Source organism: Nerophis lumbriciformis, linkage group LG23 (assembly GCF_033978685.3).
Source record: "Nerophis lumbriciformis linkage group LG23, RoL_Nlum_v2.1, whole genome shotgun sequence".
NCBI lineage: Eukaryota > Metazoa > Chordata > Actinopteri > Syngnathiformes > Syngnathidae > Nerophis > Nerophis lumbriciformis.
Window position 1 is genome coordinate 10,031,683 of NC_084570.2, and position 26,914 is coordinate 10,058,596.

Sequence of the window (26,914 nt, forward strand, 5' to 3'; positions counted from 1 at the left end):
AAAGGTGAGCTTTGATGACGTTACGACGTCTGTGACGAGTGAAGAGCTTGAAGTCAGGTCCGCCTGTCCGGATGGAACAAACCATTTTGCACTTTTGATAGGTGATACAGAAGTGTTAGACCAGGGGTCAGCAACCCGCGGCTCTAAAGAGCCTAAACTTTAGCGCCGCCTTAGTGGCTCCCTCGACCCCTTTCAGAAATGTGTGGAAAATGGAAAAAGATGAAGAAAAAATAAAGTTTTTGTTTTAATATATTTTCCGTAGGAGAACAAACATGACACAAACCTTCCTAATTGTTAGAAATCCCACTGATTATATTTTACATACTTCACTGATGAGAGTATTTGGCAAGCACCGTTTTGTCCTACCAAGTTCAGCGATCCTTGAACTCATCGTAGTTTGTTTACATGTACAACTTTCTCTGATGCTGCCACAGAATGACATGTTTTATGCCAGTCCTTCTTTGTCCACCAAACGTTTTATGTTGTGCGTGAATGCACAAACGAGAGCTTTGTTGATTTTATTGATTTGCTGGAGTGCTTATCAGGCATATTTGGTCAATCCATGACTGCAAGCTAATCGATGCTAACATGCTATTTAGGCATGTTATTGGAACATATTGCATCATTATGCCTATTCTAATGCGCCCTCATCTTTGCGCTCTGCTTGCCGCACCTCGGGACGCGCCTACGGCCGCGTCACGCTCACATGCTGGCAAGGCTGTGGGCGATCAGCAATCAGCGCACCTGGACCTGATGAGAGCTGTGTAAAGGACCAGTGGACCCAAGGATCCAGGGGGGAACTTAGTTTACCCTTGGTGTACCGTAAGCCCAAGACATATGCTCTCTCTCTCTCTCTCTCTCTGTGTTTTCCATCCGTGTCTGACGTCTTTGTTTGTTCTCCCGTAGTTCCTTCCCAAGTCTTACTAGTTGTTTCCCCCATGGTATTGGAGTGCCTTCCTCGATCCTCGACCCTTGCTCTGGACACGGACTCTGACGCCTATCTGCGCCCCACAGACCTCACGCGGATCACGGACCCCTTTTGCCTAGCCCCCTTTGGATTTGTCTGCTTCCTCATCCAACATCACGGTAATACACAACAGCTAACTACACACATAGTCTAACACCACTCACTCTTGGATTTTGTCACACACTCCATTTCCTTAGTTTAGTTAGTATTGTTTTGTATTGTTTTATTTATATATATATATATATATATATATATATATATATATATATATATATATATATATATATATATATATATATATATATATATGTATATATATGTATGTATATGTATATGTATGTATACATATATATACATGTATGTGTATATATATATATATATATATATATATATATATATGTATGTATATGTATATGTATATATACATATATATACATGTATGTGTATATATATATATATATATATTTATGTATATATATATACACATGTATATGTATATGTATGTATATATATATACATACATATATATACATACATGTATATATATGTATATATATACATACATGTATATATATGTATATATATACATATATGTATATATATATATATACATATATATACATGTATGTATGTATATATATATATATATATATACACATGTATATGTATATGTATGTATATATATATATATACACACATATATATACATGTATGTATATATATATGTATATATATATATATATATATATATATATACACATATATATACATGTATGTATATGTGTATATATATATATATATATATATATATATATATATATATATATATATATATATATATATATATATATATATATATATATATATATATATATATACATATATATATAAATAAATCATCTTTGAACATTCTTCCCCCTGGTGTCTTTGCCGTCAACTCCCCCGGGAATACATAACAGCTGGAATATAAAGACATTATAACATACATCCATAAGTAAGGATGCATATGCAAAAGTGCAATATATTTATCTGTACAGTAATCTATTTATTTATATCTACACTTATTGCTCTTTCATCCTGCACTACAACGAGCTAATGCAACAAAATTCCGTTCTTATCTGTACTGTAAAGTTCAAATTTGAATGACAATAAAAAGGAAGTCTAAATCTAATTGAAGAAGTTCCAAGCATTGTTTTTGTTTATTGGATTTTATTGGTCTGTAGCTCCAGCATGCTTGCTGCCTCCTACATCACTGACCTCCTAAACATCTGCTTGAACTTCTCCAAGTCCACTTTTTTCATGATGACGACTTTATGTTTCTTCTTCAGCAGTTCCATGTAGTCCAGCACCATCATGCCCCGGGTGTAGGCCCCTTGCAACTCCACCGTCACTGCCACCTGAGGGGCCCCACATTATATTTAAAAAAAACAACCACGTTTGCCTCGAATGAACCAATGAACCTCCGTGGTTTACCTCCTCGCTCTCTGTGATGAACGTGTCATCCACGGCGGCGGCCAAAGCGTAGGCGTCGCATGCATTGAACCCTTGTCCCGTGGTGATTTCTTTCTGATAATCTGCCGACTTGGCTTTCTGTGATTGCATGCGGAGACATTTTGTTATGTGTTGGGACATACCTTACACGCTTAAAGCGGGTTTAAAGACTGCATATATGAGCCACACTCTGGGTAAGAACGAACGACAGTGCAACGCAAAAGGTCGCTTACCTCCGAGCTCAACCTTGAAATATTTTTCATGAAGGCAGCTTTCGCTGTCTTCACTGCCAGCCACTCGTCATAAAAAGACTGAGGAGGAAAGATAGAGGTCAATTAAGACGTTAGAGAAAAAAAAATTCAGTCTAAGCCTGGGCCTCTGGAGAGGGGGTCCAGACTGAGGCCAAGGGGGGAAAAAAACTCATAACCAATGTCCCCTCTAAGGTGCACGCCTGTGCAATTGCGCACTGCTCAAGCGTCCTCTGCGCACGGCAAATCTATGCCACGCACAAAATCAAATAAAAAAATAAGCGCATAACAATTTTCGACACGACACGGACACGACAGAGAAAACAGTTTTCGTCATCATTGTTCAAATATTGTAACGTCTGTCGAGACGCTTTGAGGACATGAATTCCATCCATCACTTTACTGAGCAAAACTCTTTGTTGTCGGCCATAAACACATCACCAAAACATTAGTAAAAACAATTATAGCTAGCAAAAGTGGTCATTTCAAACCAGACCAAAAGCTATTTTGTTATATCAACAGCAGCCGCTCGCTCTTTCTCACTTGCGCCAACACATGCACATATGGTACTTAGCCAGTGATGCGTTTACAGCCACACAAAAAGTCGGACAACTCCAACACCACACATAAAGTGTCATTCCAGGTCATTACACTATGATTTACCAATCAAATGTGTGCTTATTCTAGTGTCATTTAATAGGAATCCTAATGTATAAATATTAATCATGAAATGCTGTTAGTATATTAAATAAATACCAATAAAAATATATTTTTTACAAACAGGAAGTTGCAGGAATGTACACATGATCCCCTGCTTACAGCTCATTGTGCAACATGTGAATGTTTTAATGGGAACTAAATGCAATGTCTGAAAGGGGTACAAATTATTTCCAAAGCAGGACCTCCACCCAGACAATCAATACAAGTACACAGTTCATGAAAAAAAATGTTTTTTGTTATTGTCATTGTAAGTGGGCCTAAACACTTATATTAGAAAATAACCTCATGGAAATGACTGCTGTCATTTGATTATAATAATAACAGAATGTTGTCTGTCTATCTGTGCTGGCCCTGCGATGAGGTGGAGACTTGTCCAGGGTGTACCCCGCCTTCCGCCCGATTGCAGCTGAGATAGGCTCCAGCGACCCCGAAAGGGACAAGCGGTAGAAAATGGATAGATGGATGGAGATTTAACTTGTTATTTAGTCAGGTTTGGGACAGGTCTCCCGGCTGGCCTGGGAACGTCTCTGGGTCCCACAGGAAGAGCTGGACGAAGTGGCTGGGGAGAGGGAAGTCTGGGCTTCCCTGCTTAGGCTGCTGCCCCCGCGACCCGACCTTGGATAAGCGGAAGAAGATGGATGGATGGATGAATGGGACAGGTGTGCTGCTGGTGTAGCCACAGTGTGCACGTCTGATGTTGCTCACCTGGGCTCCACTGAATGCTCAGGGAGTTTTTGCGTTTGCTCACACACTTGAAAAATTAGAGGGAACATTGGTCATAACCATAGCCCACATAAACATGTGTGTAAGAGGGAAAAATCAAAGAACACAAAGGACATTAAAGACATTAAAAGAGCAGATCTGATGCAACCAGCCATTTCTACATACAGCTACAAAAGTAAAACAACAAAAAATATACACTGTGGTGGCATCTGTGGTGTTCTACGCCATCGTCTGCTGGGGTGGGGGGAGCATGGCCAGAGACAGGAGCAGACCCAACAAAGCAACCAAAGCAACCACCCTCGGCCGCTCACCAACTCTCGGCCACACTGCAAAAACTGAAATCTAAGTAAGATTAAATATCTCAAATTGTCAGGTTTGTCACTGACAGTTCAGTTAGGTTTTGGTTTTTCCTGTCTTTGTTTCCTGTCAGCGCTCTTATTTTGGTTATTTCCTGATTATCTCTCTGAGTGCTTTGTCCCCTCAGCTGTGGCTGATTGGCACCTGGCCACACCTGGTGTCAATCAGCCAGCTGCTATTTGAACCTGCCTTCCTCTCCAGTCAGTGCTGGATTATTGTCACTACTACCTGCCATAATACTTGTTCACTCTGCTCATGTCATAGTTCCTTCGTGTCACAGTAAGTGTTTTTGTTTCTTGTCGACAGTTAGCATTTGTGCTATTTTAGTTCAAGTTTGTTCTCCGCCTTGTGCGCGCCTTTTGTTTGTACCCTTTTGTTTTTTTAATTTTGCTATAGTGTTAAATTAAATCATGTTTTCCCGCACAATGCCTTCCGCTTTCTCTGCATCTTGGGGTTCGTCACCAACATACTCTGACACAAATAAGGGTGATATTTGCTTATTTTCTGTCTGATAAGATAATTCTTCTCACTAAGCAGATTTTATGTTAGCGTGTTTTACTTGTTTTAAGGGTTTTGGTCCTAATTTGTCTCAGTAAGATCTTACAGCTTGTTGCTGAGATTTGATGACCTATATTGAGTAAAACATGCTTGAAACTAGAATATCAACTGTTGCAAAGCTGTGTATAAAACTACTTTTTTAAAGTAATAATTTCTTATTTCAACCATGAAATAAAATATCCTGACTTTGACACAAGTGTGTCTCATAATTAAAACAGATGACAGCCAAATGGACTTTGCTGTCTTATTTTCAATGAAACAATAGAAAATACGTACTCATATAGTAGTACAGCTTTCACGGTACAGTAAACTGACAGTTAATATTTAAACATTTGAACATGTGACATTTCAAACTATTTTGAACAGAAATAGTTCATGCACATTCAGATGAATTCGTCAAAATAACAATTAAACATTTTTTGGCCGGGGGCCGGGCTGTATATATGCGCACTAATTGACTAAAAGAGCACGCACTTGGCGCGATGATGTCATGTTATCAATGGAAAAATGCCTTTTTAGACAATATGATTTGCCTGAGCGGCTAGGAGACCCCGAGAGTAACAAGCGGTTGCCTTGTTGCCTTTCCATTAAGAACAATAAATTAGTTTTTGGTATAAGTTTGCTGGTTTCAAGAAATGTAATGCCGGGCACATATCATTATGTCAAGATAACGGCACTAGCATTTACTTCATTTAAGAATATTTTTCAACATATTGAGCAAAAAGGTCTCTTTTTTTTCTATCAAGAAAAGTGCACTTGTTATTAGTGAGAATATACTTATTTTAAGGTATTTTTGGATTCATTGAAGTCAGCTAATTTTACCTGTTTTGCAAAGTCTTGACAAGCCACATTTTCTTGTTCTATTGGCAGATAATTTTGCTTAGTTCAAATAAATTACCCCTCATTTTTGTATTTTTTTTTTCTTGTTTTTCAACACTGACTTTTTGCAGTGGAGCAAGGTTCCTTCAAAAGGGCAGCACGCTCAGGGAGACACCATTTAGCTTCCATATTCCTCGTTGCACGCATGCAGAAGTTGCACGAATTCCGGGAGGGTGCATGTTTTGTCAGAACATCGGCTCAAATTTCAGAGTCATGCAAAGAACGCATCGTCTTGCCCAGCCGTGTTAAAAGGTCATACATTTTACTTTTTGAAACCGATACCGATGTCAGGCTTGTCCCTGACAGTTTGGTCAAGTTTTAGTTTTTCCTCTGTCATTTGTCTCCCTGAGTGCTGCTTCCCCTCAGCTGCGGCTGATTGGCACCTGGCCACACCTGGTGTCAATCAGCCAGCTGCTATTTAAACCTCGCCTTCCCCTCCAGTCAGTGCTGGATTATTGTCACTACTACCTGCCATAATACTTGTCGTTGTAGCTCTGTCTACTTTTGTTCACTCTGCGTGTCACAGTAAGTGTTTTTGTTTCTTGTCGACAGTTAGCCTTTGTGCTATTTTAGTTCATAGCCAAGTTTGTTCTCCGCCTTGTGCGCGCCTTTTGTTTGTTTTTTTGCTATAGTGTTAAATCAAATTATGTTTTCCTGGACAAAGCCTGCCATCTCTGCATCTTGGGGTTCGTCACCAACATACTCTGACAACCGATAATTACCGACATTACATTTTAAAGCATTTATCGGCATATCTAATATTTCTTAAATAAAACCCTCTGCTGTGTTTTTATTGAATACGTAGGCCTACTACGCTACTGTAATTTAAAGCTGGTTATTATGGTGGCACTTGGAGAGCCAAGTCCCACTTTCTGAGGTGGTACTTGGTGAAAACAGTCTGAGAACCACCGGATTAGAGGTTTCGGTTGCTCTTTGGAGTGGAAGGAGGACTCACCCACGGCAGGCTGTTCTTGCAGCTGAACTCCCAGGAGGCGATGTAGGTGGGGCAGGTGTAGCGCTCCAACACGATGTGGGCGGCCTCCGAGTCGCACACGAAGTTGAACTCCCCGCATACGGTGGTGTTCCCCCTGGCTGCACACGTCGCTTATTGAATCGGGGGACGCCAAGAACCTAAAGAGCGTGGGCATGCTTACATTCGATGTTGCCTCCCATGATGTAGAGAGCCTTGAGCTTCCCGGGAAGGGAAGGGTCCAGTTGCACGGCCACGGCGAGGTTGGTCAGAGGTGCCACGGCCACCAGAGTCACCTGACACCACCAGACGGCCGTGAGGACTTTGCCAAACGCAGAAGCATCAACGCTCGTCTTACCTCGCCTTTGTTTTGTTCGATCATTTCCACCAAAGCATGGACACCATTTTTCTCCTGCACCAGGTCCAGTCTCGGAGCATCTGGATCAGGCACGTCCCCCAGCCCGTCTTTTCCGTGGTAATCGCTGGAGTGTTTCAGGTTGGACAGCAACGGCTTGGAGCATCCGGCGTACACTGGAATCTGCGGAATTTGGGACGATCAGGAAACCCTCCGAAGAAGTTCCTCCGGCAAAGATACTCACATCCAGCCTGTTGCAGACTTTCAGAACCCGGAGCGTGTTCACCAGGACGTTCTCCAGGGGGGTGTTGCCATGGCAGCAGGTTATCCCCAATATCTCCACATTGGGTGCGGCCAGGGCTATCATGATGGCCTGGGCATCATCCACCCCCGTGTCCACATCCAGAATCAGCTTCTTTTTCATCCTGCATCCAAGCAACAGAAACTGCCGACTCAGCACTAACACACGTTATTTAAAACATAATAATTAACTAATTAATTAGAAAAAAATCTGTGCGTTAAATCAAGAAGTGGTGCAATGGAAGTAAAAAAGTTTTAAAACAACGAACAAATGAAAAGATACAAAAATCCTCACCTGTAGCGCTGCAGCTTGCAAATGTGACAGTGACAGAATGTGACTGACTCCCAACTCAAACTTGCAGAGCATTCTTTTAAAGAGCAAGAGGCTCTTATGCAACAGGCAACGCCCATGCCTGTGAGGTCATAAAAAGTTTTTTTTTTTTTTTTTTTGCCCGAAGTATGTTTCCAGTTTAAACATAACACCATCCTTGTGTGCTTCCCCCTTGCGAGGTAGATTATTATTAACAACTACAACAAATAGTAAAGAGCCAATGTAGTGTTGTACCGATACCAATATTTTGGTACCGGTACCAAAATTATTTCGATACTTTTCGGTACTTTTCTAAATAGAGGCGACCACAAAAAATGTCATTATTGGCTTTATTTGAACAAAAAATCTTAGGGTACATTAAACATATGTTTCTTATTGCAAATTTGTCCTTAAATAAAATAGTGAACATACAAGACAACTTGTAAGTAAGCAAACAAAGACTCCTAATTTAGTCTGCTGACATATGCAGTAACATATTGTGTCATTTATCATTCTATTATTTTGTCAACATTACTAAGGACAAGTGGTAGAAAATTAGTTATTAATCTACTTGTTTGTTTACTGTTAATATCTGCTTACTTTCTCTTTTAAACATGTTCTATCTACACTTGTGTCAAAATGTAATTAATTATTATACTTTAAATAGAGATGTTCGATAATATCGGCCTGCCGATATTGTCGGCCGATAAATGCGTTAAAATGTAATATCGAAAATTACCGGTATCTTTTTTTTTTTAATTATCGGTATCGTTTTTTTTAATTACATTTTTATTTTATTAAATCAACATAAAAAACACGAGATACACAGAAAGAAACAACCATTTTGTGTGAATGAGTGGTTGGGTTGGTGCACTAATTGTAAGTGTATCTTGTGTTTTTTATGTTGATTTAATAAAAAAATAAAAAAAAAATAAAAAAATGATACCGATAAAAAAAACGATACCAATAATTTCCGATATTACATTTTGTTTCATTCTGTTATTAATATTCTGGTTCCTACATTATATATCAATATATATCAATACAGTCTGCAAGGGATACAGTCCGTAAGCACACATGATTGTGAGTGCTGCTGGTCCACTAATAGTACTAACCTTTAACAGTTAATTTTACTCATTTTCATTAATTACTAGTTTCAATGTAACTGTTTTTATATTGTTTTACTTCTTTTTTTTTATTCAAGAAAATGTTTTTAATTTATTTATCTTATTTTATTTATTTATTAATTTTTTTAAAGTACCTTATCTTCACCATACCTGGTTGCCCAAATTAGGCATAACAATGTGTTAATTCCACGACTGTATATATCAGTTGATATCGGTATCGGTTGGTATCGGTAATTAAAGAGTTGGACAATATCGGAATATCGGATATCGGCAAAAAGCCATTATCGGACATCCCTAATTTTAAAATACGTGATTATTACTAATAATCACTTATTCTTCTGTTGTTTGATACTTTACATTCGTTTTGGATGATACCACAAATTTAGGTAGTAGTTACAGGATCATACAATGGTCATATTCAAAGTCCTCATGTGTCCAGGGACATATCTCCTGAGTTTATAAAGATAATATACATTTTTTTAAAACTAAAGAAGATGTTGTGATTAGGGATGGCTGATAATGGCTTTTTTGCCGATATCCGATATTCCGATATTCCGATATTGTCCAACTCTTAATTACCGATACCGATATCAACCGATACCGATATATACAGTCGTGGAATTAACACATTATTCTGCCTAATTTGGACAACCAGGTATGGTGAAGATAAGGTCCTTTTTTTAAAAAAATTATAAAATGAAATAAGATAAATAAATTAAAAACATTTTCTTGAATAAAAAAGAAAGTAAAACAATATAAAAAGTTACATAGAAACTAGTAATTAATGAAAATGAGTAAAATGAACTGTTAAAGGTTAGTACTAATAGTGGACCAGCAGCACGCACAATCATGTGTGCTTACGGACTGTATCCCTTGCAGACTGTATGTCATGTCTGTGTAATCAAGTTTTGTTTTAAGTCATGTTTTGTTTAGTTTCTGGCTTTTCACTCCCTTGTCTTGTTAGTTTCACCTGTTCCACGTTTGGACTCATTGTGCACTCTTGTTTGTCACCATAGCAACCATTAGTTTTCACCTGTCACGTCACGCACCTGTTTCACGTTTTGAGTCACGCACCTGTTTTCGTTAATCATGTCTGTTATTTAAGCTTTTCATTTTCTGTTGTTCGTCCTGACGACATCCCCGTATTATACACCTGTCACACTCTGTCCACCTCTGCGCACTTGTCCATGCCAAGTAAGTTTTGTTTATTATTGCCATAGTTAGTGTTTTATGTTGTTCATAGTTTTTTGCCCCCGTGCAAGTCTTTTGTTTTCGTTAGTCAAGTTTGTACGTCCGCCTTGAGCGCGCCTTTTGTTCTTTTGAGTGTTATTATTAAAAATGTATTTACCTTCACGCCATGACCAGTCCAATTCACTTGCACCTCGGGAGAACAAACCACGTCAAAGTCCTAGTCTTGACAGATGTCGTCAGCTAAAAAGTTCTCCCGCAAGACATTTGGACAATTTTGACGAGGGAACATGGGCGGTCCTGCGCGCGATGGAGGAGGAAACGCTGCGCTACTCCTCCGTGGAGCGCAGAGATCTCATGTGGGGTCCGACCGGCAAACTGGTGCCGATCAGCTCCGTTTGGCCCGGGGACGTTGGCGCGTCATCCCAGCCACGGAAGCGCCGCCAAAGGCGAGGGACGCCAGGAAGGACTTCCGCGAGCCAGCGGGACACGCCGCTCCCACAAGCCCCGCCCTCTCCGGGCGGAAGCAAGCAACAGTCTGCCCGGCTTCCCCAGGATGACATCACAGCCCAGGATTTTTTTTTCAACTCTTTTTCTTTTGAACACCCGCCTCCAACAAAAGACTCTAATGGCATGACTTTGATAAATCATTATCAAAACATGTTTTTAGAAATCAGGTCTAATCAGTCCAAGCCACGTCCCAAATTGCATGCCCCGCCCCCCAAGACTCATGCCCCGCCCCCCAAGACTCAAGTCCCGCCCCCGTCACAATTTTTTTCTTTTTTTCCGCCCACACAACCCCAGGTGGGGGATAAAAAAACAAAACATTGTGGACAACTTAAAGGGGAAATTTCAGCCCCCCTCCAGACCTCCCTCCGCCCACCCCTAGAGAGAGTTCCAGACCGCAGGGAGCGCTTCTGGTATCCGCCCCTTGAGGGGGGGCTGGGGTCGGGAGCTGTGTTGGTGGGGTGGCTCGGCATCACCATGCCAAGCCACAGCCTCCAGCACGGCCGCCACCACCAGTCTTCCGACCTGCCAAGCCACAGCCTCCAGCACGGCCACCACCTCCAGTCTTTCACCATGCCAAGCCGCAACCCCCAGCTAGGCCACCTCCACCTGCACCTGTAGCTGCTCCACGGCTAGCACCTGTAGCTACTCCACGGCTAGCACCTGTCGCCACACCAAGGCTAGCACCAGCTCCACTACGCCAAGACCCACCACGCCAAGCTCCGGAACCAGCTCCACGACGCCAAGTGCCGCCAGTCGCAGCTCCACGACGTCAAGTGCCGCCAGTCGCAGCTCCACGACGTCAAGTGCCGCCAGTCGCAGCTCCACGACGTCAAGTGCCGCCAGTCGCAGCTTCACGACGTCAAGTGCCGCCAGTCGCAGCTCCACGACGTCAAGTGCCGCCAGTCGCAGCTCCACGACGTCAAGTGCCGCCAGTCGCAGCTCCACGACGTCAAGTGCCGCCAGTCGCAGCTCGACGTCAAGTGCCGCCAGTCGCAGCTCGACGTCAAGACCAAGACCAAGACCAAGACCCGCCATGCCAAGACCAAGACCTGCCATGCCAAGACCAAGACCAAGACCCGCCATGCCACGACCAAGACCAAGACCCGCCATGCCAAGACCAAGACCCGCCATGCCAAGACCAAGACCAAGACCAAGACCCGCCATGCCAAGACCAAGACCCGCCATGCCAAGACCAAGACCCACACCAAGACCAAGACCAAGACCCACACCAAGACCAAGACCCACACCAAGACCAAGACCCACACCAAGACCAAGACCCGCCATGCCAAGACCCACACCAAGACCAAGACCAAGACCCACGCCGAGCTTCGCCGCTGGACGCGTCACGCCGAGCTTCGCCGCTGGACGCGTCACGCCGAGCTTCGCCGCCTGACTTGCCACGCCGAGCTGCCACGCCTGCCAAGTTGACGACGCGCCTGCCTCCTCGTCGGCTACGGATATGGCCGCTACCTGGTCGCCCGCCACGCCAAGTGCGCCCACCTCCCAGTCGGCCACGAATGTGGCCAATCCCTGGGCGCCCGCCTCGCCTGCTGCAGCGGCGTTCCACTCGCCGCCGCCACTTGACTTTGCCTCGGTGGATTCGGGGCCACTTGGGCTGGCGACCCACCGCCATGTCCCCCTCCCGCCCTCCCATGACTTTTGTTAAGTTTTTTCTTGGACATCTGGTATCTGTCCTTAAGGGAGGGGCTCTGTCATGTCTGTGTAATCAAGTTTTGTTTTAAGTCATGTTTTGTTTAGTTTCTGGCTTTTCACTCCCTTGTCTTGTTTGCATGATTACCCATTAGTTTCACCTGTTCCACGTTTGGACTCATTGTGCACTCTTGTTTGTCACCATAGCAACCATTAGTTTTCACCTGTCACGTCACGCACCTGTTTCACGTTTTGAGTCACGCACCTGTTTTCGTTAATCATGTCTGTTATTTAAGCTTTTCATTTTCTGTTGTTCGTCCTGACGACATCCCCGTATTATACACCTGTCACACTCTGTCCACCTCTGCGCACTTCATGTCCATGCCAAGTAAGTTTTGTTTATTATTGCCATAGTTAGTGTTTTATGTTGTTCATAGTATTTTGCCCCCGTGCAAGTCTTTTGTTTTCATTAGTCAAGTTTGTACATCCGCCTCGAGCGCGCCTTTTGTTCTTTTGAGTGTTATTATTAAAAATGTATTTACCTTCACGCCATGACCAGTCCAATTCACTTGCACCTCGGGAGAACAAACCACGTCAAAGTCCTAGTCTTGACACTGTATTGATATATATTGATGTATAATGTAGGAACCAGAATATTAATAACAGAAAGAAACAACCCTTTTGTCTGAATGATTGTAAATGGGGGAGGGAGTTTTTTTTTGGGTTGGTGCATTAATTTTAAGTGTATCTTGTGTTTTTTATGTTGATTTAATAAAAAATAAAAAAATAAAAACGATACCGATCATTTCCGATATTACATTTCAAAGCATTTATCGGCCGATAATATCTCTAGTTGTGATGCCAAAAAATATTGACGTAATCATAGTAGTATCGCCTGGATACGCTACTGTACTTGGTATCATTACAGTGGATGTTAGATGTAGATCCACCAATGGCGTTTGTTTACATTTTGACGCCAGTGAGCTACAGTGTGTAGTGAAGCATGTTTAGCTATTCCTCGTCCTGCAGGGATGATACTTGTAAGAAACTTACTTTATTTGTCGCCATGGAGGCGAGGATTAGTGATTTAGAAGTAGCTAAAACACTGCCAACTGGGGCTGGACGTTAGCCGCGAGCTAGCTAGCCATGTCTTAAAGCACCGCTTCCTGAGGGTGTTTCAGCGTTATAACTTCACCTTTATCGTTAGTTTTTAAGCCAAAATGCGTCCGTTCTCCCTTTTCTGTCTACACACTGTGTCTGCTTGTAAGTACTCCGGACCAGGCGGACCAGAACTTTTTAGAGGCGGTGTAGGACTGAAAATGATTTAGTATCGTGGTACCAGTGACGTGCAGTCAGGGGAGGCAGGTGAGGCGGGGCCTCACGTGCCATCATGGAAAGAAAAAAAAAGTAAAAAGAAAAAAAAAATTTAAATTGTTATATGTATCAAGTGATTATACTATAAAGTTATTTTCAATTTAACTTCACCAGTTTTAGATTATTTTTATTCAAAATCGCTGAATTTTCACATTTGCCGTTCAAATACTGAGAAGAGACTTGCGGTGATCAGCAGCCAGTTGAGCCTCACCATGGATTACGCAATGACTCGGCTAACTGCTGGCCTGCTATGCAGTGAGACCGTATTGCTATATGAACTATATTATACATTTCCACAGTTTAGTTAGCTGAGGTATATAATGTACAGTGTATTTTGTCAACAACTGTATGTGTGTAACGTATTTCTTGTGCTGAGCAATCATAAAACGGCTGCGAAGACGCACTGTGTGAGGCTCGCAGTAATCCCGCCTCCTGGTGGTAGAGGGCAGTAGTGATCCCAGAGATCATTCTTGCGGTTACTCGGCTGCAGAAGAAGTGACAACAAGCAGTAACAGTTAGCAGCGATTGTTTATTTTTTCCTCTCGCCTGGACTTTTAACATGGAGGATTACATATCTAAAATAAAAGAGTTTTCTAAACTGGACTTTCAATCGAAGCAGGAGGTAATAATTAAAGGAAGATCTCCATCGAGACAGAGACTTTTAAAACTGAAGAAAGATAAGGCAGACTTCTATAAACAAGTTATCGATGCTTTTGTTCAGAAGGAGCTGTGCATGGACTTCATTTATAAGTAAAGGTAAGACCATAATAACAATTTTTTATTAAATGTGCTTTTTTGTGTGCTACAGTTTGTATGTGTAAAGTTAAAGTTATGTTAAAGTACCAATGATTGTCACACACACTAGGTGTGGTGAAATTTGTCCTCTGCATTTGACCCATCCCCTTGCTCACCCCCTGGGAGGTGAGGGGAGCAGTGGGCAGCAGCGGCGCTGCGCCCGGGAATCATTTTTGGTGATTTAACCCCCCAATTCCAACCCTTGATGCTGAGTGCCAAGCAGGGAAGAATGCTGGTATGAGCTTTTAAATATAACCCGTTAACTGCTGCCAATCAAATGGTGAATAAGATACTCTTTAGGGTTCATATGTTTGTAAATCTGACTGTGATGAAGTCAGTGCCTCACCAGCCATCAACCTCACCGCACGGTACTATACTAATACCGGTATACCGTACAACCCTAAGCCAATGTTTACATGACGTGCTAGGTGGGTAGTAACACGCTACATTTACTTTTTGCATAAATTGTACTTGTCGGAGTAATTTTAATGCAACATCAATCAATCAATCAATCAATCAAAGTTTATTTATAAAGCCCTTAATCACAAGTGTCTCAAAGGGCTGCACAAGCCACAACGACATCCTCGGCTCAGACCCCACATCAGGGCCAGAAAAAACTCAACCCAATGGGATACAATGAGAAACCTTGGAGGGAACCGAAGATGTGGGGACCCCCACCCCAATCCCCCCCAACCCGGTGCAATGGACGTCGAGTGGATTTAGTTAATAGTGTGAGAGTCCAGTCCATAGTGGGGGATCATCTTGAGTGGAGACAAGTCAGCAGCACAGAGACGTCATCAACTGAGGCACAGATGAGTGGTCCAACCCGGGTCCTGACTTTGAACAGCTAGCGCTTCATCTGTGGTCACCTAAGAACCTCTCTACGCAGGAGAGGGGGGCAGAGCAGAAGATAGACGGCAGATCAACTGGTCTAAAAGGGGGGTTTATTTAAAGGCTCGCATATACAAATGAGTTTTAAGATGGGACTTAAACGCTTCTACTGAGGTAGCATCTCTAACATACTTTTTACTTTTACTTGAGTATTTTTCTGAAAAGGAAACTCTTACTTTTACTCCGTTACATTAAGTTTCCTTCTAATTTTTACATCATCATCATTATATTTACTTAATTACTGCTTGCAAAAACGGATTCATTTGGCTCGTCAGAGAGACTTCTTCCTCACATGACTCTGTTTCACCAATCAAAACAGGGCCTGGCAGTCACATGACCACGCTTAAACGACACACTGTTACTTACAAACTAGTAAAAAGAACAATTACATCATGCGGTGTCAGTAGAAATGTTTACATTTCAGCCTACAAGGATTTCCACTTCCAACTAAAGAAAACATGTTGCGGTAATTTTTAGATGTTTTTTTAATGCTCTAGCTAACTACAGACTAGAGCACAGCTGGGGGCCACATTGAGAGAGAAAAAATGTGTCTGGGGGGGCCAATGTGTATAAATAATACATACACATTTAGCTGTAAAAATCTGCTCTACAGTATGTGCGTTTGGGTCCCTTTTTTCCAGGGACACTAATACCAAAAGTCACAATGTCCGGTAGAATTCTAAAAACGTTATGACAGACCACCTCAAAAAACGGAATGGAATTTTACAGTTTTTTACTGAATGGTACACCCAAAATGTACATTAAAAAAAAAAAAAAAGTACAATATTAACTCTGAACAATAAAACACTGAATACTAACAACTAGAGATGTCCGATAATGGCTTTTTTGCCGATATCCGATATTCCGATATTGTCCAACTCTTAATTACCGATTCTGATATCAACCGATACCGATATATACAGTCGTGGAGTTAACACATTATTATGCCTAATTTTGTTGTGATGCCCCGCTGGATGCATTAAACAATGTAACAAGGTTTTCCAAAATAAATCAACTCAAGTTATGGAAAAAAAAATGCCAACACGGCACTGCCATATTTATTATTGAAGTCACAAAGTGCATTATTTTTTTTAACATGCCTCAAAACAGCAGCTTCGAATTTGGGACATGCTCTCCCTGAGAGAGCATGAGGAGGTTGAGGTGGGTGGGGTTGAGGTGTGGGGGGAGGGGTAGCCGGGGGTGTATATTGTAGCGTTCCGGAAGAGGTAGTGCTACAAGGGGTTCTGGGTATTTGTTCTGTTGTGTTTATGTTGTGTTACGGTGCGGATGTTCTCCCGAAATGTGTTTGTCATTCTTGTTTGGTGTGGGTTCACAGTGTGGCGCATATTTGTAACAGTGTTAAAGTTGTTTATACGGCCACCCTCAGTGTGACCTGTATGGCTGTTGACCAAGTATGCTTTGCATTCACTTGTGTGTGTGAAAAGCCGTAGATAATATGTGACTGGGCCGGCATGCAAAGGCAGTGACTTTAAGGTTTATGGGCGCTTTGTACATCTCCCTACGTCCGTGTACACAGTGGCGTTTTAGAAAGTCATAAATTTTACTTTTTGAAACCGATACCGATAATTTTGAAACCGATACCGATAATTTCCGATATTACATTTTAAAGCATTTATCGGCCGATAATATCGGCAGTCCGTTATTATCGGACATCTCTACTAACAACATATGAACATTGCTCCTCTTTTACGTGGGATTTACAATATTAACTACGAACAATAAAACACTAAATGCTAACAACACATGAACGTCGCTCCTCTTTTACTTCTCAGACCAGCTCCTCGATGGACATCTTTTACAGTCAAGCAAAACACAACAAAAATGTAACAAACAGCAAAATATGAATGCAAAGGGTAATAAACACCTACAATATGATATATTATCACTTTTATGCAGAAATTTTTAGTAAAAATTTGCTTCCGCATCTGTTTCTGACAGACACGCTTTGGGCTGGCTGCTCTGAAAACAAACCCCGCCCACTCTGGTCGGTTCCTCGTCTGAGCTGCTGTGACGTAAATTACCGTAATAACTCCTACAGCCCCCAAAAGCGCAGATTTCGACCATTGAAATACTTTCTATAGTTCAAGACTTACGGTCATTTAAAAACAGCACTGCACATCATAATGGCGGCGACAGTTTTGATGCTAAAGGTCTAAAATAATTACCGTATTTTCCGGACTATAAGGCGCACTTAAAGTCCTTTTTTTCCCTCAAAACTCGACAGTGCGCCTTATAACCCGGTGCGCCTAATGTAAGGAATGCGTTTGGTTGAGCTTACCCACCTCGAAGCTATTTTATTTGGTACATGGTGTAATGATAAGTGTGACCAGTAGATGGCAGTCAAACATAAGAGATAAGTGTAGCTTGCACTATGATGGGTCTCAAGTAAACACCAACATTTTAAATGTTCCATTCGAAATATAGAACATTACACACGGCGCTCAAAAATCTATCAAAATGTTTTAGTATGACTTTGGTAAGCTATGAAGGTGCACCGCTTGAAGGATTGTACTGTGCTTCAACATAAGAGTATTATTATAGTGTGTGTATAAGATAAGACATATTATCTGGCGTTTTGTTTCGCAATATTATGCAAAAGAAACCTTTCTTACCTTCTGGTACCTGCTGATCTGTATCTGGGATCTGCATGAATCCTGAAAAATTGCACGCGTCCACCTTTGTAGTTTGTGCCGACCCCGCAGTTGATAAGCTTCTTCTTTTCCTCTATCTTCTTGTTATGGGACATTCATCCTCCGCTGTTGCCATTTCTAATATAAAGTAGTGTAAAGTTCTTTCTTATATCTGTCAGTAAACTCGCCATGAAAGTGCTAAAACATACCGGTGTAGTGAGTTTACATTATTCACCCAAGGAACTTTAGTTATTAGAGAGTTCCGGTCGGACGTTTTTTCACGGGACACATTTCCGGTGTGGTTGTTGCACTAGTGAGCCACGGATGAGGAGATGCTGCGCCGTTATTGATTGAAGTAAAGTCTGAATGTCATTAAAAGAGTTAGCGCCATCTTTTGACACTTCTTCCACTCCCGTTCCTTGCACGCTACACCGCTACAACAAAGATGACGGGGAGAAGACGCTGCCGAAGGTGAGATTCACAAACATTGTCTCTGTGGGCGGAGAGCGACTCCGCACAGACCAAGCACGAACATAGAGCCTCGCGACTCGTCAGTGAAAAGTGCCGCAAATTAATAAAAATGAGGAGGAAAAAAATTTGATTACAAAGCCAAAATGTCCCGTTGTAGTAAAATGTTTGCTTCAAATCGGACGTGCAATATGAGCCCATCATCACGGACGAGCTAGCGAGATCATCACATGTAGGCGATAAACAAAAAGACAAAGTCCGACTTCATTTTTCCAACTGGGAAATGTTCAATATTTAACAATACTTAATTATATTTAACACATATTTTTAACTCACATTTTTGCCTAGTTCATTTAATTTTTGTATGTGTTTATTTATTCAGGATAAAGTTATTTACCTTCCAATTATAGTACAACTGTAAACATTCTACAGTAATGAGGCATACACGTTTATATCCTTTTAAATACCTACTCAGTGGCCTAGTGGTTAGAGTGTCCGCCCTGAGATCGGTAGGTCGAGTCATACCAAAGACTATAAAAATGGGACCCATTACCTCCCTGCTTGGCACTCAGCATCAAGGGTTGGAATTGGGGGTTAAATCACCAAAATGATTCCCGGGCGCGGCCACCGCTGCTGCCCACTGTTCCCCTCACCTCCCAGGGGGTGATCAAGGGTGATGGGTCAAATGCAGGGAATAATCTCGCCACACCTAGTGTGTGTGTGACAATCATTGGTACTTTAACTTTAACTTTAACTTTAAATGGTTACTTGCATTATTGTTATATATCATGGTTACATTTAGAGATGTCCGATAATGGCTTTATGCCGATATTGTCCAACTCTTAATTACCGATTCCGATATCAACCGATACAGATATATACAGTCGTGGAATTAACACATTATTATGGCACTGCCATATTTATTATTGAAGTCACAAAGTGCATTATTTTTTTTTAACATGCCTCAAAACAGCAGCTTGGAATTTGGGACATGTTCTCCCTGAGAGAGCATGAGGAGGTTGAGGTGGGCGGGGTATGGGGGGGCGGGGTTGAGGTGGGGGGGGTAGGGGGCAGCGGGGGGTGTATATTGCAACGTCCCGGAAGAGTTAGTGCTGCAAGGGGTTCTGGGTATTTGTTCTGTTGTGTTTATGTTGTGTTACGGTGCGGATGTTCTCCCGAAATGTGTTTGTCATTCTTGTTTGGTGTGGGTTCACAGTGCGGCGCATATTTGTAACAGTGTTAAAGTTGTTTATACGGCCACCCTCAGTGTGACCTGTATGACTGTTGACCAAGTATGCATTTGCATTCACTTGTGTGTGTGAAAAGCCGTAGATATTATGTGACTGGGCCGGCACGCAAAGGCAGTGCCTTCCGTGTACACAGCGACGTCTTAAAAAGTCATCAATTTTACTTTTTGAAACCGATACCGATAATTTTGAAACCAATACCGATAGTTTCCGATATTACATTTTAAAGCATTTATGGGCTGATAATATCGGCAGTCCGATATTATCGGACATCCCTAATTACATTACATTATAATCACTGTATAGTTTTTATTGATTATTTATTTAGTTTAAGAACAAGATGTAGACAAAATCTTTGAGTCCGTCTTAGCCCTATACTATTGCTCTAATTATGCACAATAAAGTATTTAAAATATTACAGTTTTTCGATGCTCTAACTTTGACAATATTTAATTTGACAAAAACCTGCACGGAGTTAGGAGTCGTTGGCATATCGAAATGGAAAATGCCAATTGAAAAATCAAACAAGGAAGACCTGTATTACTAAAAATTAGGGATGTCCGATAATGGCTTTTTGCAGATTTCCTATATTCCGAAATTGTCCAACTCTTTAATTACCGATACCGATATCAACCGATACTGATATATACAGTCGTGGAATTAACACATCATTATGCCTAATTTGGACAACCACGTATGGTGAAGATAAGGTACTTTTTTTTTAAATTAATAAAATAAGATAAATTAATTAAAAATATTTTCTTGAATAAAAAATAAAGTAAAACAATATAAAAACAGTTACATAGAAACGAGTAATTAATGAAAATTAGTAAAATTAACTGTTAAAGGTTAGTACTATTAGTGGACCAGCAGCATGCACAATCATGTGTGCTTACGGACTGTATCCCTTGCAGACTGTATTGATATATATTGATATATAATGTAGGAACCAGAATATTAATAACAGAAAGAAACAACCCTTTTGTTTGAATGAGTGTAAATGGGGGAGGGAGGTTTTTTGGGTTGGTGCACTAATTGTAAGTGTATCTTGTGTTTTTTATGTTGATTTAATAAAAACCAAACAAAAAAAAAACAAACAAAAAAACGATACCGATAATAAAAAAAAAACGATTACATTTTAACAGATTTATCGGACATCTCTACTAAAAATGAAAGTCACCCAAACGGAAACAGAAATCCGGAACAAAGAATGATCGGAAGAATTTGTTAAATATTATGAAATACTGTACAAAAAAAAAGGAAGTGGGAAAAATGAAATTAGGAAGTACTTACATAATCCTAATTCACCCCAAGTCACTTTTGAACGCCTGGTATGTAAACATTACATCTAAATGTTGAACCTAGACCTTTATCTCAAATACAAAACTAAATGTTAAATCTAAACCTAAATGTTAAACATAAACCCAAATGTTAAATATAAATCTGAAATCTAAATGTGAGCGCTGAATGTTAAATCTCAATTTAAATGTTGACATTAAACCTAGATTTTAAATCTAAACCTGAATGTTAAACATAAACCTAGATGTTAAATATAAACCTGCAATCTAAATGTGAGTGCTAAATGTTAAATCTCAACATTAAACCTAAATGTTAAATATAAATCTTGAATCTAAATGTGCGCACTAAATGTTAAATCTAAAACTAAATGTTGACTCTAAAACTAAATATTAAATCTAGACCTAAATATTAAATCAAAATCTAAATGTGAGCGCTAAGTCTCATGACAAATAATGTCAAAGCTGCATAACTAAATACTTTTTTTTTTTAATCTTCAAACATGTGAGTGTGCATAGTGTGCATAAAGACAATTAGACACTCAACACACCTGTTGCTGCCCTTCAATCAATGAATAAAATTGCTTCTAATTAGACTGTGGCATGCAGTGTGTATGAATACACATTTTTATTTTGGTATGTGTCTCTTACTTCATGATTGTGTCACATATGAACACTACATTGCTGTAAACTACTATCTAAGTTATCACAAAACTTTGTGTTTCAATGAGTTCCCGGCGAGCAGACAAAAGCTGTCTTTAATCCAACAAGCAGAAGGCTTGTAAAACTCCACTGTGTAGGATGGGAAGCAACATGAAGGTGTTTTGTTTCTTTCATGTATTGTTATCAACAGAAAGATATTGTCTTGACCCGAGATCTACAAAGCGAAGAGGAAGCGGGAGCAGACTCCCCTCCAGGGACCTCTTGTTTGAACTGTTTTACGACCTTTTCTTTGAACTGTTCTGTAACCAAAGGCGATGGCTGTTTACGACCCCCGTCCCTTAGAAACAACTGTTGCCATGTAATCAGGGAAAGTCCAAATAAAAGAGGAGGCGTACAATCTTTTGGCAGACAGTACAAGAGTACAGCCCAGATTCGCGCTCCTCAATTGAGCCAAATTTAATTCTGTCTCTGTTTAATTCCTTGCTTCTTGTCTTGTTTAATAGATGTCATCAGTGTTTGAACCTGACAGTCACTGTCAGATAAGTTTGATGCAAGCTTCTAATTACTGCATGTAATTAGAAGCAATTTTACTATCAAACACCTAAGCACACATTTTGGCTTCCAATAATGCACTTTAGCATGCATTTTGTCTCCTAAGAGGGCATTTTACCACATGTTTTGGCTCCCAAGACAGCACTTTAGCATCTATTTTGGCTCTCAAGAGGATACTTTAGCATGTATTTTTGCTTAACTCAAGTTTTGGCTCCCAAAGAAACACTTTATCATGCATTCTGACTCCTTAGGGAGCACTTTAACATACACTTTGGTTCATAGGAGGACACTTGAACATGCATTTTGGTTCCCAAGAGGGCACTTTAGTATGCGTTTGGGATGCTCGGAGTGCTGTTTAGCACACATTTTGGCTCCTAAGAGGACACTTAAGCATACGTTTTGGCTCCCAAGAGTGTACTTAAGCGTGCGTATTAGTTCCTATGGTGTCACTTAAGCATGTATTTTGGCCCCTGAAAAGACACTAAAACATGGATTTCGGTTCCTAAAGAAGAAACTTTAACATGCCCTTTGGCTCCTAAGAGGGCATTTTACCACATTTTGGCTACCAAGACAGCACTTTAGCACCTATTTTGGCTCTCAAGAGGATAATTTAGCATGTATTTTTTCTCCTGAAAGGACAATTCAGCAAGTTTTAGCTCCCAAGAGGAAATGTGGTGCATGTTAACACACGCGTTGGCTTCCAAGAGAGCTCTTTAACACATATTTTGGCTCCTAAGATAGCACTTTATCATACATTTTGGCTCCTATAGGAGAACCCTCTAGCAGGCATTTTGGCTTCCAAGAGGTCATTTTAGCATGCATTTTGGCCAAGTGGGCACTTTAACACATATTTTAGCTCCCAACAGGGCACTTTAGCACACCTTTTGGCTCCAAATTGAGCATTTTAGCATGCATTTTGCTTAACTCAAGTTTTGGCTGCCAAAGGAACACTTTATCATGCATTCTGACTCCTTAGAGAGCACTTTAACATACGCTTTGGTTCATAGGAGGACACTTGAACATGCATTTTGGTTCCCAAGAGGGCACTTTAGTATGCGTTTGGGATGCTCGGAGTGCTGTTTAGCACACATTTTGGCTCCTAAGAGGACACTTAAGCATACGTTTTGGCTCCCAAGAGTGTACTTAAGCGTGCATATTAGTTTCTAAGATGGCACTTAAGCATGCATTTTGGCCCCTGAAAAGACACTTAAGCATGGATTTCGCCTCCTAAGAAGCAACTTTAGAAACTTTGGCTCCTAAGAGGGCACTTCAGCACATGTTTTGGCTCTCAAGAGGATAATTTAGCATGTATTTTGTCTCCTGAAAGGACACTTTAGTATGCGTTTGGGATGCCCGGAGTGCTGCTCGGAGGGCTGTTTAGCACACATTTTGGCTCCTAAGAGGACACTGAAGCATACGTTTTGGCTCCCAAGAGTGTACTTAAGCGTGTATATTAGTTTCTAAGATGGCACTTAAGCATGCATTTTGGCCCCTTAAAAGACACTTAAGCATGGATTTCGCCTCCTAAGAAGAAACTTTAACATGCCCTTTGGCTCCTAAGAGGGCACTTCAGCACATGTTTTGGCTGCTGAAAGGACAATTCAGCAAGTTTTAGCTCCCAAGAGGAAATGTGGTGCATGTTAACACACGCGTTGGCTTCCAGGAGAGCTCTTTGACAAATATTTTGGCTCCTAAAATAGCACTTTATCATACATTTTGGCTCCTATAGGAGAACCCTTTAGCAGGCATTTTGGCCAAGTGGGCACTTTAACACATGTTTTAGCTCCCAACAGGGCACTTTAGCACACTTTTTGGCTCCAAATGGAGCATTTTAGCATGAATTTTGCTTAACTCAAGTTTTGGCTGCCAAAGGAACACTTTATCATGCATTCTGACTCCTTAGAGAGCACTTTAACATACGCTTTGGTTCATAGGAGGACACTTGAACATGCATTTTGGTTCCCAAGAGGGCACTTTAGTATGCGTTTGGGATGCTCGGAGGGCTGTTTAGCACACATTTTGGCTTCTAAAAGGACACTTAAGTATATGTTTTGGCTCCCAAGAGTGTACTTAGTTCCTAAGATGGAACTTAAGCATGCATTTTGGCCCCTGAAAAGACACTTAAGCATGGATTTCGGCTCCTAAGAAGAACCTTAAACATCCCCTTTGGCTCCCAAGAGGGCACTTCAGCACATGTTTTGGCTCCAAACACTGTCATACAAGTTTGATGCAAGCAGCCAGCTGACAGAATCACTTTGGATCGGTTATAAAGAATATGTCGTTATTGTGAGCTAAATAGTAAAAACATGATTATAGTGAGTGTGAATTAAAGTCATCTTTCCTTCATCTTACTTCCTTATAATCATGTTTTTACCATTTAGCTCACAATAAAGACGTTCTTTAGAACCGATCCAAAGTGATTCTGTCACCTGCCTGCTTGCATTAACTTGTATGACCGTGTACAGCAATGTAATGTTCATATGTGACACAATCATGAAGTAAGAGCGCAGCGAAAATGATGAAAGACACATACAAATAGAAATATGTGTATTATATGTGTAATTACAAGCAATTTTACTGTCAAAGGCGAAAGTGCAGCGTCGGCGTATTTGCAGGTCAAATTGTCCTTGTGCAACACACGTTTGGAAATAACATTTTTCAGAATTGTGCTTTTTTGCACTTCACTGGTATTATTAGTCATTGAGCATCTGTCATGTTTTCTTCTTCCGCATTGAGAAAGGTGTCGGAGTGTCGTGCACCGAGAGGCAGAGATGTGGGCGTGGCTTTGCGGCTGAGAGGCGTCGGATTGTTGGAATATTGACATTCTATAAATGTTCATCTTTACACTTGGCGAGAGATTTAGCGCTCACATTTACATTTAGATTTAGATTTAAGATTTAGGTTTGGATTAAAGATTTAGGTTTAGGTTTAGATTTAACATTTAGGTTTAAATTTAAAATTTAGCGCTTAGATTTAGTTTGAAATTGAACATTTAGGTTTAGATTAAAATTTTAAGGCTCACATTTAGATTTAATTTTAACATTTGGGTTTAGATTTAACATTTAGGTTTAACATTTAGTGCTATCATTTAGATTAAAATTTAACACTTAGGTTTACATTTAAAATGTAGGTTTACATATAACATTTAGGTTTAGGTTTAACATTTAGCGCTTAGATTTAGATTTAAATTTAACATTTAGGTTCAGATTCAACATTTGGGGTTAGATTTAACAATTAGGTTTAGGTTTAACATTTAGCGCTTACATTTAGATTAAAATTTTACATTTAGGTTTAAATTTAACATTTAGGTTAACATTTAACATTTAGCGCTCACATTTAGATTCAAACTTAAGATTTAGGTTTAGATTAAAGATTTAGGTTTAGATTTAACATTTAGGTTTAGGTTTAAAATTTAGCGCTTAGATTTAGATTAAAATTTAACATTTGGGTTTAGATTTATCATTTGGGTTTAGATTTAACATTTAGGTTTATGTTTAACATTTAGCGCTCACATTTAGATTAAAATTTAACACTTAAGTTTACATTTAAAATTTGGGTTTACATAAAACATTTAGGTTTAGGTTTAACATTTAGCGCTTAGATTTAGATTTAAATTGAACATTTAGGTTTACATTTAAATTTTAACACTCACATTTAGATTTAAATTTAACATTTAGGTTTAGATTTAACATTTAGGTTTAGGTTTAACATTTAGCGCTCACATGTAGATTAAAATTTAACATTTAGATTGAAATGAACATTTAGGTTTACATTTAACATTTAGTGCTCACATTTAGATTTAGGTTTAGATTTAACATTTGGGTTAAGATTTAACATTTAGCACTCACATTTAGATTTAGATTTAAGATTTAGGTTTGGATTAAAGATTTAGGTTTAAAATGTAGCGCTTAGATTTAGATTAAAATTTAACATTTGGGTTTAGATTTATCATTTGGGTTTAGATTTAACATTTAGGTTTATGTTTAACATTTAGCGCTCACATTTAGATTAAAATTTAACACTTAAGTTTACATTTAAAATTTGGGTTTACATAAAACATTTAGGTTTAGGTTTAACATTTAGCGCTTAGATTTAGATTTAAATCGAACATTTAGGTTTACATTTAAATTTTAACGCTCACATTTAGATTTAAATGTAACATTTAGGTTTAGATTTAACTTTTAGGTTTAGGTTTAACATTTAGCGCTCACATTTAGATTAAAATTTAACATTTAGATTGAAACGAACATTTAGGTTTACATTTAACATTTAGTGCTCACATTTAGAGTTAGGTTTAGATTTAACATTTGGGTTAAGATTTAACATTTAGCGCTCACATTTAGATTTAGATTTAAGATTTAGGTTTGGATTAAAGATTTAGGTTTAGATATAACATTTAGGTTTAGGTTTAAAATTTAGCGTTTAGATTTAGTTTGAAATTGAACATTTAGGTTTAGATTTAAATTTTAACGCTCACATTTAGATTTAAATTTCACATTTGGGTTTAGATTTATCATTTGGGTTTAGATTCAACATTTAGGTTTATGTTTAACATTTAGCGCTCACATTTAGATTAAAATTTAACTCTTAGGTTTACATTTAAAATGTAGGTTTACATATAACAT

The 26,914-nt window shown here is 39.8% G+C and overlaps 1 protein-coding gene and 1 long non-coding RNA gene across 2 annotated transcripts; both read right to left on the reverse strand.

Annotated features, from left to right (window-relative positions):
• Nucleotides 1-2,156: 2,156 nt before the first annotated feature.
• On the reverse strand, nt 2,157-7,994 carry LOC133622422 (inosine-uridine preferring nucleoside hydrolase-like). The gene is made up of 8 exons (XM_061985159.1): nt 7,864-7,994; nt 7,513-7,693; nt 7,272-7,451; nt 7,098-7,209; nt 6,899-7,035; nt 2,692-2,769; nt 2,441-2,557; nt 2,157-2,364 (listed from the first exon to the last, which is right to left on the reverse strand). The coding sequence occupies exons 1-8, from the start codon at nt 7,977-7,979 to the stop codon at nt 2,212-2,214; spliced, it is 1,074 nt and encodes a 357-aa protein (XP_061841143.1). The 5' UTR covers nt 7,980-7,994; the 3' UTR covers nt 2,157-2,211.
• LOC140679777 (uncharacterized) lies at nt 3,105-5,167 on the reverse strand. Its single transcript, XR_012051124.1, has 2 exons — nt 4,132-5,167; nt 3,105-4,041 (listed from the first exon to the last, which is right to left on the reverse strand). It is a non-coding gene; the product is annotated as an uncharacterized lncRNA (long non-coding RNA).
• Nucleotides 7,995-26,914: the final 18,920 nt, after the last annotated feature.